This window comes from Balaenoptera musculus, chromosome 5 (genome assembly GCF_009873245.2).
Source record: "Balaenoptera musculus isolate JJ_BM4_2016_0621 chromosome 5, mBalMus1.pri.v3, whole genome shotgun sequence".
Classification (NCBI taxonomy): Eukaryota; Metazoa; Chordata; class Mammalia; order Artiodactyla; family Balaenopteridae; genus Balaenoptera; species Balaenoptera musculus.
Window position 1 is genome coordinate 120,141,389 of NC_045789.1, and position 15,177 is coordinate 120,156,565.

General features: G+C 37.8%; 1 protein-coding gene across 1 annotated transcript in view; it reads right to left on the bottom strand.

Moving 5' to 3' along the window:
- Positions 1-3,441: 3,441 nt before the first annotated feature.
- TNIP3 (TNFAIP3 interacting protein 3) overlaps positions 3,442-15,177 on the bottom strand; it is a 34,510-nt gene continuing 22,774 nt past the window's right edge. Inside the window, exons 10-11 of the mRNA XM_036853356.1 lie at positions 13,127-13,187; positions 3,442-4,132 (exon numbers count right to left, since the gene is read on the bottom strand). Of these exons, the coding sequence (XP_036709251.1) occupies positions 4,101-4,132; positions 13,127-13,187 (93 nt within the window). The 3' untranslated portion in view covers positions 3,442-4,100. The remainder of the gene's footprint in view (positions 4,133-13,126; positions 13,188-15,177) is intronic.

The window sequence follows — 15,177 nt, forward strand, 5'->3', positions numbered from 1 at the left end:
GTGTTCCCTCAGCCCCCCTTCCCGGGGCAGATGGAAATGGCCCGAGTGTGGCAAATGCACGTGAAGCGACACACTGAGCACCTTCACCAGCACAAAGCCAGCCCCTCGACCTGCAGAGGCGTCTCCGAGGGGAGGGGGCCTCGTGCTTGCCAGCTGCCTCTGTGTCTGTGTTGGCTGATGTGGGTCGTCATCACCCACATGTGGGAGAGGAAGAAGGGAGCTGTGAGTTTCCCCCGCAGATGTGCAAATGCTCCCCCCAGTCAAGGGCAGACTCAGGAAAGTCAGCTCATGTGATGATTCTACCAACAAATGAATTCTCAGTAATAGGTTAAGAGCATTGGGAAGCCCTAGGGTTGGGCTTAGTTTACCAGAGCAGCACTTTGTGAGCCTCATATATTGTGCTCCTCCTTCTGACGCTGGAGTGGAACAAAGTGGAAGAAGAGCAGAGAGAAATTATTTTAACTTCTGAGTGCAGGACACAAATTGGCGAAACTCACGCATTTCCACAAACATTGAATTCCCCCCCTATTACTCAGCAATTATTGGCAAGTTAATTGGTTCTAGATCTCAACATTATCACTTCCTGTAGGAGGCTTAAGATAGAGTTTGTCAATATTCTTGGCAATATATTACACACACACCAGCATTTGAGGCAAAATGGAAAGAAATAACTTTATTATGCAAAATTTTCCATTTGAATATATCTACCCGGCCACAGATGGAGAAACTAGAGTCCCACAGGGCTGTCTGGAAGGCTGGGGAGGCAGAGGCGGGGCGTGTGTGTGTGCGTGTGTGTATAGCGCGTGTGTGTATAGCATTTGTGTGCTGGCAAAACTTTCCTTTTCTATGGAATCACAAAGGCTGGAGGTATAACTGTTTCCCCGTAACACCTTTTTCCCTTGGAGCAAAGACTGATGAAAGTGAAGAGGTAGTTATATAAGATGGAAACTAGGCAAGAGAAATTATTTCTAAAATTATTGAAAAGTGAGGATTAGAGCAAACATTTTCTTTTCTTTTGAGCTTGTACTTGGAGCTCAAGCAATTTTAAGCCAGCAAGAGGATCATAGTGTGGCTGCAAGAGCAGTGCAACTGATTTTATATCTGCCTAGGATTTAACATCCTGCAGGTGCCCAGGATGATTAGAAGCAAATGACAGAAATGAAACGGGGCAAAGGGACCCTCAAGTTGGGGAGAATAATGGCTGCTAAATGACTCTGTCCTCCCCTCCAAATATGGACTCAACCAAAATTAGTGCATAAACAAAGAATCAGTGTGAGATGCTTTGAGCTGCCTGGACATTTTTGAAAATAAGTGAGTGTTTAAAGAATAATTGTTAAATTGAATCATTGAATTGGGAGATATATGTCTTTTAGATTCAATTCTACCAGTGTCTGAGCTACATGAAAAAGTATCAATACATGAAAGCAACCAATCAGGCCCAACTTCTACCTTTAATGCATTTTAACGTTAAATGTACATTTTCCTTTTTCTATGTAGGAGCTTAAATGAGATACTTCTCTTAACCCAGGGGGTAACATAAATTCTATAAAATATATAGCATTTTTTATCAAAATACTTTCTCCTAGAAGTATGCTCTTATAACTGCAAATTGATGAAGACCCAAAGAACCATAAAACAAGTGGAACTTGCTGGAATAATTTAGGAAGCAGAATTATAGCATGCATAGAACTGGGTGGCCAGCCCTGGGGCAATTTTGAATCCTGGCTCTGCCATTTTCTTGCCATGAGACTTCGATTAATCACCTGTAACAACGGGATAATTATACCTCTCTTGCTGGGTGATAGAGCTCAATAAATAAACTAAGGAAAATCATCTGAAGTTAGTCCATGCTTAATAATATTAGAAATTTAGTCTGAAATACTATTTTTGTTGATAAGGAAAATGGGGTTAAAAAAAATCTATGCTAGTGAGCGTTACAGGCTGGCCTCACTCCCAGACTTAACTAGACTCCGAGGAAGGTTTTCTTCTGACATCACATCACAACCATGACAAAGTGAATACATCTTTCTCTTCATGTGATACCTTCAAGTCAAAGATCGAATTCTCCATGACCTTTGAAAACTTAAAATATGCCTGGTCTTACATTTCCAAAGTAATAGAGACCACCGTGTGGTGTGACTTCCTCTCTTTTCAAAGGGATAGAGCTATTCCTCACACAGTTTCTACAAACTGTGTGTGATAATGAAGCAAGTGCCACAGCACAGGGGTATGACCTTTATAATGAGCTGAGACGGAGACGTCCCCAAATGATTCTGGGAGAGGGTCACCAGAGGGATTGGCTGACTCGCAGGCCGGGGATGTGGAAGCCTGTCTTCTTGGAGCTACAGTAGTGCCCTGAGCAAGGGGTCCTCTTTGCACATTTGCAGTCACCCACCAGGAGTTCAAATGAAATTAGGTCTCGCCTCAACTGGATTTTCTCCCAATACATTAGCATTTGTACAATCTTGCCAATGTTTGGCAGTTTGCTAATTAGTAATAGGATGACTTCAGTAATAGTAATGGCATGATAAAATCATGTTTTACTGCTGTTGAATTGACCTATAACAAGGCTACCAAGGGGTACTTCTTATATATACGTTCAATTTTTAATCTGGTGAGCACACCTCAGTTGGCAAACTTAATCCACTACTAGAAGTTGGATTACAATGACTTTTTCACGAATTCAAGGAAATGGAAATTTAAAAAAATACACCAAAATGTTATGATGCAACTATGGTCTTTCTGATTCACTTATACTAAAGTATTGGCCAAGAATGATTTGTCTCTTTAATCAGTAGTAGAAAAAACAAAGCTTTAGTGAATTAAGGTAAGAGAAGGATAATTGTTTCTCAAGAATTATCAAGAATTAAATAGCCAAAGACTGAGGTTGAAAGTAGTTAACTGCTTAGTAAGGCTCTTTCATCTTCCTATTACACAAAGCTTCAAGTATTTCCAAAAATTGAAAAAACAAAAAAAGATAGAGCTGGAATTAAGCAGAATAACTTTTGGAAGTTGGAGCTAGATAGTCTCAACTCTTATCTCTGGATTGTTTATTGGACTGCTGCTTCAGTTGACGCTCCTGGTTTTCTTTAGTTACTTCTAGAAGTACAGATATCCGTGAATCTCGCACTCCTGCTTTATACTGCCTTGTAAAGATGATCTCCAGTTGGTCCTAGTAGAACCCTTATTAAATGGATGAACTTAATACTTTTAAACCTGCTTAATCTTTAGACATCTGTCATGTCACTGTATAATTTAACTGCAATAAAATTTGGATACATTCGTTTTCCTTTTTAATTGGTTTGAGAAGACAGAGTTATGTTTTTTGTTAATAATTACGCAAATGCACGGGAAGAAAAACACAGATTTAACTGCAAATCGATGTGTCTCTGAACTGCTTCTCTAAGTATATATGTACGCAGCAAAGCCATCACCATCACACTAGGATTTTATGTTTCATAATCTAGTCCAGCTAAAAATGAAGCAGGCTCACAATTTCTCATCTTAAAAAAATGATTTGTTTATAGTTTCAAGTTTACCATTCAGATTGAACCACTCACTTAGTTTAAGAATGTATATACACTTCTTTGATTCTATTTATAGTTTCACTAAGGACAACAATGATGAACATAGTATCTAGATAAACTGGCTAAAGAACTAAGCCCCGATAAAAAGAATGGGAGCAATGTTAAAATCTTACTACCGCAGAAACTTTTCCCCCAGGGAACACATATTTAAATCAACATACAATATTACTGCACTGCAAATGGAGCTGCTGAAATCATGAAGTCATCCCTGTGAGTCCAACAGCAATGTGCTGAAGAGAGTTTCAGGCGTGGTGCCTCATCCATCAACCAAATGTCATTTCGAGGAAGCCGGAAGCTGTGATAGGTTGTATAATTTTGGCCCCTAGGACTTGATCAGGATCTCAGCTGGCCCAGCCTTGTCCTCCATCCGTGCCAAAGGGAAACATTACCAGGTATAAGCAGTGGCGGAGGTGATGTGCAGGTGTGGCGGACACAAGCCACAGTAAGAAGAGGAACGAGGGCCCTCAGCCGAGCTCTCCCTCGGCCTGTGTGCTCCTCCAACAGCGTGCGCTTCTACGCATTGGCTTTCTTTTCTGAGGAGAAACCTATGAAAAACAGCAGGAAAATGTTTCAGATTGAAAATTAAAAATTCATTTCTCTTCTTCTGGCTTAGGGCTAACATAAACTTCGAGGTTGGCGAGAAAAGAAGTATTTTGTTCATGAGCACCCACAAGTTTACACTGAGAAATCAAGAGGCAGCAAATGGAAGGTTATTATTTTCAGGACTGACATATGCTTACCATTTCGTGAAACCACTTGTGGCCTAGTCCGAATCACGCCTGACAAGGATATACTACTTCTCATTTTTGCTGGCATTTTGGTGGCTCTGGCATTTGCTTATGAAAGTGAGTCATATGTGTTACTATTTGGTTCAGTACTCATCCCACACAGAGATAACTGCCAAATAAAGTACTTTAAAAATACGATACTGGGTGCGTTCTTGCCGAAGCCATAGAAAAGATCACAGTTCTTACGATGTGAGAGTGTATCACGAAAACCAATATGAAAAATTTGGAATATTTTAGTAAGACCAGGATAAAATGCCACAAATAAGTGCCATAGGGAAAACAAAATCAAAGAAGTCTACTCATTGCAACAGAAAAAAAAAATCGCATAAATGCCAAGAAATAAGGTGTTTTCCTGGTTCATGATAACGTTTTAGTATATGTTAAATGTTTTATACTTGCTGCCCTGCATTTGGTATTTCAGAGATATGCTAAACTAACATTTTAGTAACAGGAAGATAAAAGGTTACTTTTTCAGGCTGAAAAAATATTCTTCTGAGAACTGTGGCCATTATATAAAAAGGTATCTACTGGAAACAAAATGAAAACACAAGCTACTGAATTGGAGTAAATACTTGCAAATGATATGACCGATAATGGGTTAATATGTAACATATATAAATAGCTCATACAACTCAATATCAAAACAAACAAACAAACAACCCAATTAAAAACGGGCATAAGACCTGAACAGACATTTTTCCAAAGAAGACAGTCATTTGACCAATAGGCACATGAAAAGATGCTCAACATCATTGATCATCAAAGAAATGAAAATCAAAACCACAATGAGATATTAGCTCACACCTGCCAGAATGGCTATCATCAAAAGGACCACAAATAACAAATGTTGGCAAGGATGTGGAGAAATGGTAACCCTTGGACACTGTTGGTGGGAGTGTAAATTAGTGTTGCCACCGTGGAAAACAGTATGGAGGTTCGTCAAAAAAACTAAGTATAGAACTACCATATGATCCAGCAATTCCACTCCTGGGTATGTATCCGAAGAAAACAAAAGCACTAATTCAAAAAGATATATGTACTCCAATGTTCATAGCAGCATTGTTTACAATAGCCAAGATATGGAAGCAACCTCAGTGTTCATTAACAGATGAATGGATAAAGAAGATGTGGGATATATATATATATATATATATATATATATATATATATATATATATATAAAATATATTATATGTATTATATATATATCCATTATGTATATAATGGATATATATAATATATATAATACATAATATATATATAATGGAATATTACTCAGCCATAAAAGAGAATGAAATTTTGCCATTTGCAACAACATAGATGGACTTGGAGGGTATTATGTGAGATAAGTCAGACAGAGAAAGATAAATACTGTATGATATCACTTATATGTAGAATCTAAAAAATACAACAAACGAGGGAATATAATAAAACAGAAACAGACTCACAGATATAGAGAACAAACCAGTGGTTACCAGTGGGGAGAGGGAATGGAGAGGGACAAGAAAGGGGCAGGGGATTAAGAGGTACAAACTACCACACATAAAATAAATAAGCTACAAGGCTTTATTGTACAGCACAGGAAATATAGCCAATATTTTATAATGAATGGATGAATATGTTATAATGAGCTATGAGCAGAGTATAACCTTCAAAAATTGTGAATCACTATGTTATACATCTGAAACTTATATAATATTGTAAATCAACTATACCTCAATAAAAAAAGAAAAAAAAATTTAATGCCTTTTTGGAAAGTTATATTAAACATAATAAGTATCATACTTTCTCAGAAATGTTAGCTACAGTTTCTACAGGAACTTAGCCGCATAACGTTCTTAAGATATTTGTGGTGTACGTTTTTGAAATTACATGCAATTTATGGCACTGAATTACATTTTATGGCAAAGAATTGATTTACAATATATACCTGAACTTTTGGTGTATTTTAAAGACAGAGTAGACATGATTATGCACTAAACTGAGAAAATATAAAAATATAGGTAAAAATGTGTTTAGATGGGAATATGATAACTTTACAATAATTTTTTAAAGTCTGGAAGCATTCCTTAATTTGATTAAAAAGATTTTGCATTTCCGAAAAGAAAAGATATCTAATACGGTGAGAACATAAATTTGGATCCAGAAGCATGATCTACTGGTCTAACCAATCCTGAAGTTTAGAATTAATCCATTAATTAATGATACCTACCTCTAGGTATCTTAAAACATTAAGAAAAATTAGTTCCTGTGTAGTTTTTACAGCACTCTTGTGAAATAGGTATAGAGGCAAGGGCTACTACCCCCAAGCTTTAGATGGAGAGCAGCTATGGCCCATGAGATAATCCATGGCAGAATGGAAATCTGAACAAAGGCAAATACAGGTCTTGAGTTCCTTGAATGGAAGGCAGAGTGTCCTTATATAGTGAAGTTGGTTAGAGACTTCTGTCATGAGACTTGGCTCTGCAGTTATGGGGGCAGGACAAGAGAAACACCACAAGGGAATGTGGGTCCTCACCTGCCAGGAAGAGTTGGCTTTGCCTTATTGCTTGGTGAAGGACTCCACCCAATAATTGGGTAAGTAACTATTAATGGTGTTGGTTACACTGTAGGTTTCCATGTTCACAGGAGCACAGGTTAAGTAGCCTGATGCCAAAGTGATCTGAATAGACCCCAGAGATCTTGGTGGCAGAAGCCATGTCTCAACTCTACATCAAGTATTAGCTGAATCTAAAGTTCAGTTGGTGGTTAAGAGTGGAGGGGGTATCAGTGCCGCAGGGGGGTTTTAAAAGGATTGAGGGGACTCTGCTCTCTACATGCCCACTAACCTCTTTGAATGTGAACTCTTAGGCATGAACAGTAAGGAAACCTAGGTAAGTAGACTTTCTGCATCCCAGTTGGGATGCAGAAAGTCTACTTACCTAGGTTTCCTTACTGTTCATGCCTAAGAGTTCACATTTTATATATATATAAAACATATACCTTGCTTTCCTTCCCTATGGATTTTTATCTTCCATTTAAGACAATTACTACAATTTTATTTACCTGGTGGAATTGTGACTAGTCTAGACTTACTGTGTGCATTTTTCTCATCTAGGATCGATCTATCTATCTATCATCTATCTTCTATATCTATTCATACAAAATGTTAAATAGAATGTTTAGTCTTTGCTTATAAAATCAATGTTTGACTAGGAATATATTTACCATCTGTATTTTCATAGGTTCCTGTACATATAAATATACTTTTGCACTTTATTATTCTTTTAGCAAAATCATTTAGTTTACTGATAAGTTGACCTTTAGAGCGTTAAAGGTGAGGTGGCATTTCTCCTGTAATTCTTTTCAAACAATCTAGAAACAGGCATAAAATTATCTGCCTCTAAGTTTCAATTAATTTCCTTTATTAAGAAAGTAATGTATTTTATAAAAGAAAAATATTGTAATATTTTATCCATCTGTATTGAAAATTATACAAAGTATGGTCTTTAAGTTTCTTCTGTTCCTTACATTTCTTAAGTACTTTTTACTATTTACACTGGTTCCTTTATCTCTTCATACTATTAAGAACTGGAAAAAATCCAACTAATCCAAGCCATTTACCAATGTAAAATCACCTGTAATGTTTAAATATAAAGACAGTTATAAAAAGACACATCCTGAGAAATAAAGATTCTGGCTTTCAGGACAGGACCATTAGAATTTATTTAAATAGAATAAATGCAAAGTATGACACTATTACATTTTACTTAATGCAGAGCATGGGGTGGTCCATATTGCTTAGTGGTTACAATGTGGGCTTTGGAGCTAGACCGTGTGGGCTTGTCTGTGTCCCAGCCAATAACCAGCCATGTGGGGATGGGCAAGTTACATGATCTCTCTGCTTCTCAGTTTCCACATTTACAAAACAGGAACAATGGCAGTCCTCATTTCACATGGTTGCTGTAAGGTTTTGATGAGATAATAAATATAAGGCCCCTAAAATAGTTTCTGGCATATAGTTAGTGTTATTGGGTGAACCGTGTCCCCCCAAAAGATATGTTTAAGTCCTTGCCCCTGGTACCTGTGAACGTGTCCTTATTTGGGAATAGGCGCTTTGCAGACATAATCAGGTTAATATGAGGTTACACTGGATTAGCCTAATCCAATATGACTGGTGTCCTTATAAGAGGAAAATTTAGACACAGACACAGAGGGAAGATAGCCACGTGAAGAGAGGCAGAGATTGGCGTTATGCTGCCATAGCCAAGGAACATCTGGGACTACTGGAGGCTGAAAGAGTCAAGGAAGGACCCTCCCCTACAGGCTCTGAAGGCAGCACAACCCTACCAACACCTTGATTTCAGACTTCCAGCCTCCAGAGCTGTGCGAGCATAAATTTTTGCTGTTTTAAGCCACCTAGTTTGTGGTACTTTATTATGGTAGCCCTAGGAAATGAATTCAGGCAGTATTCAATTAATTAGTTATTATTAGACATCGGTAAAGGCCAATTATAATGGTTGGGCTTTGATCTTCTATACTGTAAAGAAATAATGATGTTTGCTCACAACACAATCTTGCATGCCTACATTTCATGCCATTCCAAATATGTAAGAATTGAGCTCCAGCTCATTAGACAAAGTTCAACTCTACACCATATGAAAATTTTGGAATGTACAGAAGTGATTGGCATACAATTGAGTCAGAAAACATAGCCTTTTGACATTTCAAAAAGGAGGAAACAAACAACATGCTTTCAAGGTTATACTAACTCTACTGTGCCATAATTGTTCTGCAAACATGGAAGTCATTTTGCATCTCATTCTGATAACAGATAAAATGAGATTAAAAGTTCTTTGTAAAATCACATATTTAAACAGAAACTGTAACCCATTGACATCTGGGGACATCATGTAGATATTGCATTTTCTACATCATGTAGAAAAATGCCATTATTTAATGCTATGCAGAGAGAAAGCTAGGAAAGTCTCAAAGCCTTGAGACTTTAAATCTTGAGGTTCTGAAAGAAGATTTGATTTTCACTGTGTCCTCAAAGCACTCTAAAATAACCACAGACAGTAGCTGAGAGCAAGGCTGGAAATCAGTTGACCTGAAGACTGTTCCATGTTGTACTCAGTACCAACTGACCTTAATCCTCGGCCAGGGAGCCCTTCACTGGGTCCCCACTCTTCAGAGGACCCTGCTCTGGCCCTCCTCCAGCCAGACTCCCCCTCATCATGTGAGCCCACCTTCCTTTAGAACAAGCTCCTGGCACCCACAAGCAGACCCCCAGATTCTTTGCCAGGTGACCCTGGGTCTGCTTCCAGGCCCCATTGTGGTCTTCTTCCCCAGGCCCGAAGACAAGGGGTGCTGTTTGTAGGGTAGTGAGGGGTATACGAAGTTGGGATGTACCTGCTGGCTGTCCTCAAATTCACGCTCGAGACCCTTCCCAGTGGGTAGGTGGGAGGGAAGGGGGTGGGCCATGGCTCAGGTCTTCCTGTGCCACTGCGTTCTGGCACAGAACTGGTTGGAATCTGAGCGTTCTAAATTTGATGCTGGCCTTCCAGGTATATTTATCAATAGGAGGATAGACTATACTTTAATAGCTTCTAAGCCTGATCCATAACGTTTAAATATTTACAAATAAAGTATGCAGCTTTCCTTGTGTTCTTGTCGCAGACCCTGGGAATATCACAGGAGGCTCTAGTGGTAGCAGAGACGTTTAGTCACCCATTTTGTACCCACTGTACCTTTTAAAAATCACAAGGCTACCGCTGTATGGGTAGACATTGGAGCCACTATTTCAGGTTAAATTATAATAAGAGGAATAATTATAAAGGAAGATACTAAGATAAAAATATCCTACATATATTGGGGTCAGAAAAATAAATTTGTCAGGAGTAATAGGAAATTAATAAAAACCGAGAACTAGGACAATCTAGGAAGCATATGTACTAATTAATATTAATTTAAATATCCACATTTTAAAAAGGATCCTTTTTATTTAAATATAAATAAAATATTTTAAGTATTTATTATATGAATAAAATGTATAGCAGTTTTCAGAAATAGTTTGTTTATAGATTATCAGAAACAGTCTAATTTTTCCACTCATTTTTCTTTCCATTGCTTGCATTTTGGTATTTCTAGTCCAAAACACAGGCTATATTGACTAGCAGTATATTCTTGAATAGTGGAGAATAAATGTATTGGTCATATAATGAGACAATAAAAATATCTTTATAATAAAAGCTCTTTAAACCCATATTTTTTTTAACAATCAATACTACACAATTATTTTTAAGAACTCTGAGCAATTGTGTTGGATCGACAAAGCAAAAGGAGCTTTCCAATGAAATAAAACAAAAAATAACAAGAATCACTACCGAAATTAAATAAGGGCACGTGGGATGTTTGTGACAAGGGTGATTTCAGAGCTTCTGCCAAGTGCCATGACCTGGCTTGAGCTTTGAAACAGCATCAGCTTTGGAAGCTAGAAGAGGGGCAACAGGAGTTCTAAGCAGGTAGATTTTAAAGTAAGGAGTTTCTTTCTATAATAGTCCCTTAGTCATGATCAGCCCTCTTCCCTGCTCTAGACAAGCCACGGTCAGCTGCAGAGCCGTGCTGGTACAGAGGACAGGTTTCAAATGGTAATATAACCCTTCAGTTTCCACCAGGACTGCCCAAGCAAGATTTACCTCATAACGCATTTATTATGCACTTATTCTTACAGAGTACTGTGTCTTTTACCTGTGATATTCTAAGTGTCGAATGAGAAGCACAGATAACATATGCTATGAGTTCTTAGGAAGAAGAGATTATTGAGGGTTAGATACTAGACCTATAATTATCCAAGTTAAAACGCCTGTTGTCATTTTTATATCTACCATTTTAGAGAATTTTAATATAGTAAGAGAGGTAGGTTTTCAAGGGCACTACAGGATATGATTCAAGCACAGGTTTTGAAGTGTTATTCACCTGGAATCTAATCCCAGGGTGAAATCTTCCTAACTCTGTGATTTAGGCATGCTACTTAAATTCTCCAAGCCTCAGTTTCCTCATCTGTAAAATGGTATAATAACAAAACTTACTTTATATATGTAGACCCTGTCACACAACATGTTTATACATCACAGAGCTCTTATATTTCTTCCCAAGTAGACAAAAATCAGTCGGTTTCACACACTGACTATAAAATTATATTTTTGCATGTTATTTAGTTTCTGAAGATCATCACAATTCATTCCTATTTTATATAATCATTAGTTTCTATTACTTTGGTCCAGGATGAATACAATAGTGATATATAAATGGCTTTATGATATTATTGAATTCTCTACTGCATAATTATATTTTCTAGTGATTCAACTCCAACTCAGGAGAAAATATCTTTAATATTCATTCCAGACCAATATAATATAAAATGGGAAATTATAATTGGGTGGCAACTCAGCTAATGCATTTCAGAAACACAGACATTATGCAACAGTCATTATGGTTAATAGTATGCCTTTCTATTAAAAGCTCTCCTTTATGACTGGAACCCAAGAACTTCATTAAAACCAATGGTTATATTAGTAGTAGAAAGAAAAGAAAAAAGAAAGTCCTACAGTTTTCTGATAAATACCTAGACATTTTATTATAGAGTTCCCACTTTTTATCTTTCTTCTGCATAATGCTGCTGTGAGCTACGGCCTTTGCCACCGTCAGTGCTGCTGTGTGCAGCTGCCCAGGTTGTGGGCTGCACAACTGTAGGAGGCTCCATTTACGGAGACGACCATGAAAAGCCCTTGGACTTGTGAAGTTCCCAACTGGAAAATTACATATGGCATCCCTGGCTCTCTCCTTCCACTCCATAATGGATTCCTTGTACTAAACACTAGAATTCTGTGACCTCAGATCTGAACTAAATGAGATAACATTCCAAGTATGGCCTGAAATTGGAATATGGCTCCTCTTCAGCTTTTGTAGATAGATTCCAATCTCTGTAAATTAACAACTTAGAGTCACAGGTATGTGTCATATGGAATTTTAAACATGTAGCAGACATTGCTGACTTTTGATTATATGTGATGAAAACAGAAGAGGGATTATAATTATAGCCCAGTTTATTCAGCCCACTCCTGGGTGGCCTCATGAGACCAGAGAAACAAGCAGTAGAAAGTACAGCAGATTCTGGAAAGAAAGAAAGAGAATGGTAAACCAAAGAAAAATAAGGTAAAAGAGTACTCTTAGTTGTGAGTACTTGGTAGGTGACTATTTCATTTTTCTCAGCATACTTAGAAGTGGACGTTGTGGGCAACTCTGGCCTAAACTTGGAGCCTGACATTTAGTCATTAGGGAACACAGCTCTGAGCCTTTGGTTTCCTCTGTCTGTCTGCCAGTGACATTTAAAACATCTGTCTAGCAAACTCAACCTGGAATAGTGGATGTGCATCTGTCTTTTGCAGTAGAATCACGGAACTTTGTTGTTGTTGTTATAATGCAGCTCTGCTGGAAGTTCTCATTTCTAACCCCAGATGGAATACTGACTCTGAGATGGAATAGGAACAGAAGCCAGAACTGAGATCCATGCATTTCTGCATTCGAACATTTTCTTTTTCCAAAGGAGTTCAATTTAACCCCAGGTGCATCACATTAGAGTTGTGTATGCAACTCAACTTTATAGTGGGTCCTCCCCGAGTATGAGTGAATGTATGTCGAGTAAACATCCCCAAAAGAGCCCATTAAAATGTAAACATGAAAGAATGCTCAATACAGCTGCGGTCTTACCATTCGCCTTGTCCTGCACATCTGGCGGAAACAGGTCGGGAGCATACCACTGATAGTCTGGCTGCGTGGAACAATAAAACATTATTATAGCAACATGGGCTTCAAACCAAACATAGTGGCATGTTAAAAATATAACTACCCTATGTGGCTTTTGTTATGCAGGCAACACAAAAGGGGTTTCTATCCAACCCTGTGGCCAATCTTGCTCACCCCTCTTATCTCCCTCATCACTATTACCATCTCCCTACCTCCCTCCTAAATCCACTCTGTATTCTGCCAGAATGTCTACTACTTTGGGATTGTGGCTTTTTTTAAAAAAAAAAAAAACAGATGTGTTTTGGATATGTGCAGAAGTATAAACACTTTTGTAAAACTTACTATAGCCTGTAAATAAAACAAAAGAATTTATCATCAACAAATACTCTTTATAAAACCCTCGCACAGGAGGCAACAGGAAGACCAAGACAACAGTGTGCAAGTTTAATGTTTTCTGGTGGCTCAAGGAAGGAATCTAAGCCATTGCATGAGGACATGGCTTACAGAGGCTCAGGATGGTAAAGGAGCGAAAAGCTTTCCCTTTGTACTGTTCCTCTGCAGAAACTATTCTAAATTGCTTAGTTTAGACTAGAAAGTCAGTGAGAAGAGAGGGTAGACTTGGATTTTTCTCTTGGGATTTTTTCCCTAGATTTACACCAATTAAGAACAGCTAGACATTGAACATCAGGAAACCTGTTAAACAAATTGCATTGAGATAAATCATAAACTATAGACCTGAATTTCAAAATACAGTTCCAAGGCCAGAATCTTTGTATTTAACCACTTAGACCAGAGGAATCTCAGCTTTACCTGCCAAGGAGGTTGGTCTGTCTTCCTGCTCCAGATGCTTATTCCTGCTTCCTCTACCTCTCTCCAAGACACAGAGAACACAGGCCTTTTGTTCTATTATCCAATTACCACCTGAAAATAACTCAGGAGAATTTTCTCTAGCAACGAGCCAATAGGGGGCATTCTACAAGGCTGCCAGACCACTGAAAGTAGCCTAAGAATTCAATTATCTAAGACGCTAAGAAATGCTGCATTTGGTACTGTCTGACCCCACGTTACCCTCACTCAGACACCTAGGCTCTTGGCTCTTTTTGGTCCACAAAAAGCTAAAAGAGGAAATGAGATCACCTCCGTTTTTCATCTCCTCGTTTATTTTTAGATGTCTCAAATAACACATAGGATAAGTGACATGAACCTCAGTTTTATATTCTAGGACAGTTGCCAAAAGAAGGTGAATATACCATAATTTTACAAACACTATCGCATGTGCTTTAATTCAGGCTTAGAAATAAGCATGAAACATGAAATTTTCTTTTAAAATGAAAAATGAAAAATGAAATTACATGAAAAATGTAATTTCTCTCCTTATACTGAGATTTTGTTTAAGTGAATACTGATTGAAAATGTAGTCATTACATGGCTTGGAATCTTGTTTCAAACACAGACGTTTATTTGGTGATAATTTTAAGTGATCTGGACTGCCTAATCTCTTGTAATTGATAGAAAAGGTTTGATGAGCTTTTATAGTAGGTGAACTTCTGCCTTCTTTACACAAATGAAGATTTGAAGAAAATAGTCATTTTTACTTCTAGGCAAACTTGAATGACTCATTGGATTTATAGTTAACCTTCCAAGAGAGTATTTCCCCCAATTCCCAAACCTGCAGACAACTAAACTCCTTAGTAAATTTCTATCTCTTTGTTTCCCACAATATTAACTTCCTTCTACATTCTGAAAAAAATCCAGAATGATAGCTGTGTTTGGAGATTCCCAGAAATGTTTCTAGTGAAAAGTAAAAAGTAAGCAAACGGGTAAAGAAAAAAAAAATGGAGGCGGGAGAGCAGACAGAAGAAGCAACCAACAACAACACAAAAAGAACCAAATTCTCAGCTGTATGCTGTGTCACACCAGGGTCAAATAAGATTCTGACATCCTTCCACCACCCAAAGAGTCATTATCTCCTCTCTTGGGAAAAGGGCTTCTGAGTCACACTCAAATACAAAAGT